Source organism: Belonocnema kinseyi, chromosome 3 (genome assembly GCF_010883055.1).
Source record: "Belonocnema kinseyi isolate 2016_QV_RU_SX_M_011 chromosome 3, B_treatae_v1, whole genome shotgun sequence".
NCBI classification, from domain to species: Eukaryota; Metazoa; Arthropoda; class Insecta; order Hymenoptera; family Cynipidae; genus Belonocnema; species Belonocnema kinseyi.
Window position 1 is genome coordinate 32260542 of NC_046659.1, and position 7606 is coordinate 32268147.

The 7606-nt window shown below is 31.6% G+C and overlaps 2 protein-coding genes across 6 annotated transcripts in view; both read right to left on the reverse strand.

Moving 5' to 3' along the window:
• The window catches only part of LOC117169177 (DNA-binding protein D-ETS-3-like), a 600266-nt gene that overhangs the window by 532922 nt on the left and 59738 nt on the right, over nucleotides 1-7606 (reverse strand). The gene's annotated exons all lie outside the window — the stretch shown is intronic.
• Nucleotides 6089-7374, reverse strand: LOC117169176. Its single transcript, XM_033355399.1, has 2 exons — nucleotides 6520-7374; nucleotides 6089-6156 (listed from the first exon to the last, which is right to left on the reverse strand). Exons 1-2 carry the CDS (start codon nucleotides 6723-6725, stop codon nucleotides 6153-6155), a joined length of 210 nt encoding a protein of 69 aa, XP_033211290.1. The 5' UTR covers nucleotides 6726-7374; the 3' UTR covers nucleotides 6089-6152.

A 7606-nucleotide genomic window follows, 5' to 3' on the forward strand; every position in this document is an offset into this window, starting at 1 on the left:
CATGAAATAACATAACCTCAAAATATACGCATATCAAGAGGCGCGCGATCTATTCAAGTCATGAGAATCGTCAGCATCGAAATCTGGAAATATTAAAATCCCGAACTCCTGCCTTTATTTCAAAGTAGTTAGCAGATAGATATATAAATAGAATCGCCGAAGTGTTCCGACCGGCAATCGTGCACCTTCGAGTTTTCAAATTCAGAAGAGGAGAAATGGGTTGCGTGCGCAACTCAGTCATTTACAGCGTCTCCCACTATATTCACACGGACATAGCCCTGTATAGTATTAGACAACATCTCGTTTCAGATCTGGGATCACTGCTACTGCCATGGCGAGTGTTCGCGACACCTTAATTTATAAAACAGTAAGCACTACTACTAAATAATAGTAATAATAATGATAATAAAACCACCCTACCGAAGGTGTTCCGCGTTGATGTCGTGGTAGGGCTTGCGGTTTCCTCTCATAACTTTGACGGTTATGTTGGCGGTAGAATTGTTACTGATAGGGTTTCCCATGCCAAATAGGCTGATAACGAAGAGGAGAGGAACTAAGTAGAACACGAAAACCCATAAATGAAAAATGGAGAGCATATTAAAGATTTTGAAACGCTTGTCGCTTCCCGGGGATCACCGGGGCGCCCCTGTAGATACAGCTGGAGGCCACAGCATGCGGGACGGTGGCGATGGTGAGCTGCGGGATGTTCAAGCAGATCTCACTAATCAAACAGCTGGCCAGCAAGAACATTGCGGCAAACGGTAAGCAGTGGATCATCAACTGTGCCTGCTAAGGCTGCTTTAGCTAGCGTTAGCTATTTGCAGTTAACCACCTCAAAAGAAATACCGTGGGAGAGCAAAAATTTGGATAACACAATGAAAGAGAAATTGGTACATCTCTATTACATAAGTGCGAATTTTGAAACGAAAATGAAAAAAGAATACAACTTAAGAACGGATGGTAGCTCTAAGAAAGCATCCAGAGGTGACTGTTTTCCCCTTAAACGCTCATGGCCGCTCGTAATTTCATACCTGCAACATCATCGCAAGAGGTTTCAAGCATCATATTAAATTATTTGAATTAACATATAATAATCTAATCTCATCAGTCACTTGACTCAGGCCGTGGCTATGATGTATAACCGGGTTCAGATGAGTAAAAGTTTAATAAAACATATAGTAATAATAATATGATGGCAGTCCCGTAATGGCTCAGAGAGAATATACGCACAGACATAATGATGTAGCGGGCATTATACATCAACAACTTGCCCTAAGCCTAGGACTCTTAAGAGAATGGACGTCCTTCCATAGATACATTCCAATTCCCGTTTTAGAAAGCGAAGATTACATCTAATATTGGAATGTTACTATCCAAATGGATCATTACCTCCGGGCCAATCGACCTGACATCGTGATGCGAGAACAAAAAGGTAGAAGAGTCTACATCATCGACATGGCTTGTCCGCTTAAGTGAAATTTGTAGTCAAACTATACAACCAAGATCCACAAGTATAGTGACTTAAGGCATGAAGTAAATACCAGACGGAGGAATGTGAGACATGCATCTATTCATCCCATTTTGATTTCGGCTACAGGCAATGTGCACGCAAAATGCACTGAACATCTTGAATATTTAGGAGTCAATAGGGTATTGGCGGCAGCTCAAAAGTCGGTTGTATTAAGCACCTGTCGCATTGTAAGAAACTTTCTTGACCATCAGGAAGTGAGCGACTAAAAACCGGTGGAGTGGCAAACGGTAGCTCTAAGAAAGCATCTAGGGTGACGGTTGCCACTTCCAAAGCTCGTGGCCGCTCATAATTGTGTGCCTACACCATCATCACAGGAGGTTTCAAGCATCGTATTAAATTAGTTGTTTTAATTTATAACATTCAAATCTCATCAGTCACTTGACTTAGTTCGTGGCTGTGATGTATAACCGGGTTCACCCGCGTATAAGTTTATTAAAAATAATAATTATTATTATTATAATTATGTAATTATATATTATATAATTGTAATATTACAGATTAATTTTACAGATTACTCTGTGTTGGACACTCGTGCGCATGAGGCTATAATGGAATATATTCTAGTAAACCAATCCCAAGTCACCATACGCAAAAATGGTGCGATTCCTAAAATCCAAGAAATAGGGAACTCATGGAACCAGGTCGGAAATCGTTTCTCAGATCAATTGGATGAGCCGCGAATTGAATACAACCTGAACGATGGTGGGATAAAAACGGTTTCTCAGAAAGGTTCTTCGACGAGACCTGAACAATTTTCAGACTATAGCTGGGCTAATAGAACATTAATCCCATGTTTCCTTAACACGCCCACCTATCAGGGAGACGCTACTAATCCTCTAGTTTCTAATAGAACCACTATTTACGGTGCCTTATCAGCGATCGGTGGTTTCTATCTGAATCATTTCTTTCAACAGTTTTCGCAGAGCATTACGTATGGGTCGTATGGCCCGGGCCACCAAAATTCGGAGGGGGCAGGTCGTGAAATCATTGCTGGAAGACCTCCCGTAAGTAATACCCCTCTTCCAAGGCGAAATAAAACTTTTCCGCACAACCAAAAGTATATAACGCCAAAATAAAATCACTAATGTGTCAACACGGTTTTTTTACCATATATCTAAGCTTGGTTCATGACGTTTTGAATGTCAAAATCGACCAGCACTTACTGCTGGAGCCATCTATTGGCAAACAGAGGGAACTTAGTTGTGCTACTAAAGAAGTTAGAAGATAAATTTAAAATTAAAAAAAGATAATTTTTCAAGAAAAAAATGTCACAAAAATTGTTCAATTTTCATCTTTAGAAACGAATTTTAAACTGACACAATAAGCATTAAACCAAAAATGGACTAGTTAAACTTTTAGATAAAAAATTGAATTTAAAATAAACTTTTTAACTAAAAAAGATTAACATTTAACAAATAATGGAACCATTAAATTTGCAGTTACATTTTCAGTTAAAATCAATTATCAACCCCAAAAAACCAAAGTTTCAAAAAAAATATTTAAAGTTTGAAGCAGAAAATCGAATTTTCAAACAAATAATTTAATTTTAAAACCAATAATTTCCCACAGAAATTAAAAATTTTATTAATTAATTTTAAAACAACAAAAAAAAACGAATTTTTAACAAAATAGATAAATTTTCAAAGAAAAACGGTTGCATTATCATTTTAAAAAATAAATTTACAACCAAAAATTTGGTATCAAAATAGTTTAATTTTCAAAAAAATACATGAACTTTCAACCATGTTATACGAAAGAAAAGAAGTTTTATCAAAACATGCGTTTTCAACCAAGAAAATGAATTTTTAATTAAAATAGATGAATTTTTAAACCAGGAGAATAAATTTCTACCAAAAAAGATACATTTTTAACAGAGAATGGTCAATTTTTAGTATAAGAAAATATTTTTTTAACTAAAGAAAATCGAATAGCTTAAAAAAAACTTCAACAAAATTGTTAAATGTTCAACTTTAAAAATGAATATTAACATTAAAAAATAAGTATTTAACCAAAAATAGAATAGTTACATTTTCTTATAAAAAATTTAATTTTCTGCAAAATAGTTTAATTTTCGATGTAAACATGAATTGTCAACTGAAAAATATTTAGAATAACAAAAATCGAATTGAAAACAGAATAGTTAAGTTTTTAAACATATAGCTGGATTTTTAATTAAAAAAGATACATTTTTACCAAAAATAGAATGGAATGAATTCTGAAAGAAAATTGAAAAAAGAACACCAATTTTTTATTAATTTGTAACAATTTTAAAAGGGGTGTAAAAGAGTGTGTAGAATTTTTTTGCAATTTTACCATGTTATATAGAGTTTTAGAAAAAATAAAGAACTTAATTCTTAACTAGCCTTCTCGCGCAATTTTGTTGCACAATTTTTTTTAAAGTTTATTTTGGTTAAAAAAATGTGCTTTCCCATTTGAGTAAGTTCAGGGCATATTTAAAATTTCTGAAACGATTAAAAATTTACTAAAACCTCTAACAATTTGTTAAGAATTTTGTATGGCTTCACTGACAACCATTTTATACAAAAAAAAAAAAAAAATTTTATCAGAAAATGCATTTTCAACCAAAGTAATTAATTTTTAATTAAAATAGATGAATTTCTAACAACAAGCATAATTTTCTACCAAAACAGATTAATTTTTAACTGGGAAAAGTCAATTTTCAAGGAAAAATAAAACAACACATTTTCAACAAAATTGTTAAATTTTCAAATAAAAAAAAAATATTGAACCAAAAATGATACTACTTAAATTTTCAGCATAAGGAAATTATTTTGTAACCAAAAAATATCGACTTTTTAACTAAAATTTTAAATTTTGAACCAAAAAATCAATTTTCAAACAAGAAGAATCATTTTCTATTAGAAAAGGATGTATTTTCAACTGAAATTTTTTTGTTTAAATTTTAACAAAATCATTAAGTTTTCAACTTTAAAAATGAATATTAAAAGTAAAAAAAAGTATTTAACCAAAAATAGAATAGTTACATTTTCAGATAAAAAACTTAATTTTCCGCAAAATAATTTTAATTTTCGATGTGAGAAATGAATTTTCAACTGAAAAACATTTTGTATCAGAAAAAAAAACAATTGAATTTAAGGCAAATTAGTTAAATTTTTAAAGATATAGTTGTATTTGCAATTAAAAAAGATAAATTGTGAACCATAAATGGAATGGATCGAATTCTGGAAGAAAATTGAAAAAGAACACAAATTTTTTTATTATTTCGTAAAACTTCTAAAAAGGGTGTAAAAGAGTGTGTCGTAAAATTTTGCAATTTTTTCATGTTATATAATTTTAGAAAAAATAAGAAGTTAAATTCTTATTAAGCTCTCTTGCATAATTTTGTTGAACAATTTTTGTTTTACGTTTATGTTGATTTAAAAATTATGCTTTTAAATTTGAGTAAGTTAAATAGAAATTCAGAAATTTTGAAACGATATAAAAATAATAAAAAATTGCAACAGTTTGTTAAGGACTTTTTACGGTTTCACGAAAATGAACAAAAAAATTTTTAGGTTCCTAGGAATAATTAAAATAATTTTTTATTTCAAAAAATTAATTTTAAGAGATCATTTTAAAACATTTTAAAAAGAATCTGAAAAATTTTTAAGGCAATTTTTGTTCAATTTTGCAGAATTAAATGAAAATCAGGAATAATTTGAATAATTTTTAAAGATTAGAAAAATATAATTATTTCCCTATTATTTGTTTTAAAACTTGTAATTATTTTGCATTAAAAAATGTAATTTATAGGAAAGTTAAAAAGGTTTCTAAATATATAAAAGGATTTCATAAAATTTAAAAGAATAGTGTAGAAGATTTTAAAGCAGACTGTTTCACTTTGTTAAGATTCATAAATTAAAAACAAAAAAATGGAGTAAATTTAAGAATTATTTAGAATAATGGAAGAGATTCAAATATAATTTTTAACTTGGATTCTGTTCGAAATTTAGATTTTTAGAGATTTCGAAAATAAAATTCGGAAACTTTAAAGGAATTCCGAAAGATTTCATGAAGATAAAATTATTTTTCTTAAAATTCCTGGGAAAAACTTAGAAGATTAAAAGTCACTTTTTTCATTTTGAATGAATTTTCGAAATTTTAAAGAAAAATGTTAGTCAGTTAAAAATATGTTGGAAAATTTAAGTGGCTTTTAATGTATTAGAAATATTAAAAAGCTTGCAAACGTTTCCGAAAATTTATCAAATATTTCTTGATTTCTTCCAAATTTCTAAATGTTCTAAACATCTTTTAAGAACGCTCGAATTTTTCCAAGTATTAAGTCCCAATATAAAATCCAAATTTTGGGGATTTTAAAAGAAAAAGCCGAAAAGTTATTAACCTGACCTCATATATGCTTCTTAAGGGGGGGGGGTTAAGGGATAACGGGTGAAAAAAAAACATCTTTTTTACGAATTTTTTTAGCGATACGGTTAAAGTAAATATATTCAAATGTTTTGCATATTATAAAGCATCATTTGAACAATATTCTGTAATTTTTTTGTGGAAAAATATCGAGAAATAAGCCGGTGACGGAGCATTTTCGAGGAGCCCTTCGGAAAAAGATGATTTGTGGTGGCCACTATATCTCAGCGTAGAATTATCTGAAATCAAAAAACCAAACTTTTTTTGTTAAAACATAAGTTTTTCCTCCCCCAACGGTCTCCTTTTATTTATTTTTTCATTTACAAATTTCTGGTGGTCATTTGAAGTCAAAATTGCGATTTTTCACGAAAAATTCCGCCATTTTGTAGCTGTAAAACCCCTTAATGTAAAAAAAAAAAGAAACCGGAACCGTTGGGGCGGGTATTTTATATGTAAAAAGTGTGTGCAAAATTTGAGAAAGATAGGTGCAGTAGTTTTTGAATGACGATGGACACGGACTTTGAAAATGTGGTTTCGAGAAAAACACGTTTAAAGTTTTAAACCCCGAAAAAGTGAGGAAAAAAATTATTTTTTTTACTTACAACGAATCATCGATTCCAGCGCCATAAAGTATATTGTCTGCAGCAATTTCGTTGTCCAGAGCTTCTTTTCTTTCAAGTCTACGTTGAATTCTGGCTTCTTTAGTCTGCTGTTCAGTTTTCTTTTCGGCCCTGGCAATACGACAGCTGTCCTGCAACCTTGCATATTCGTGAGCGCTTGGTCCAACACTGATTCCCATGTCATTCATAAAAGTCAGCAGAGCACCAGTACCTTCATTGAATGTGCTTGCAGCTACATAGGCGGCCAATTCAACTATATTTTTGCTACCTGACAATTTTTTTGGTGCTATTTTCCAGATAAGTTGGTTCAGGCTTTCATTGTTGTTTTGCGTAAATCTTCCAAGGCACCTCTCAAGAAGTCGATACGTTTCGCAGTTAGTTTACCTTTGCCGCCAAGCACTTTACTTCTTCTCTTTTTTCCAGCATTTTTCCCTGATTTAATTACTTTGTCCTCAACAGTATTTTTCACTAAATCACGTAGACGTGTGCCCATCCTTTTTTGTACGTGTCCCACGCATTCTTTTTTATTTACGGTAAAATTTTCGCCATAAGGTTTAGCTTTGACCAAATTACCGTAAGTCTTACTGTCTCCATCTCCAACATAGTCACCAATCTTTGCACCATACTTTTCTTCTGAACGGCGAAACATTTCTACCAATGCACCTGCTTCCATATTTCCAGAAGGTTCTGTGTGATTTGCTGTACATTCGTCTTTGCTTACATGCTCTTCGTGCCACTCTTCAAATTCTGCAGTAGTTAACTTTTTTCCCAGAGTTTACATAGTTGACAGTATAGACTACTTACAAAAATATCTATTACTTTTCCAGTCCAGTAGCCAATCAAAGAAGTTACACCAAATAGAGAACTAAATACTTGCTTCATCCATGTCCCATCGCCAGAAACGGTCAAAGTATCAGATTTCGTATTTTTGTAAGTATCTTTTTTTTCTGTTGTGGCTGCAGAAAAAAAAATTTTCAGCAGTGGTTTTGACGTAAGAGCAAATTTTTTGTATGTAATCTAAGTAACTTGGTTTACTCAAAAAATTACTTGCTAGATCCATTAAACCGCA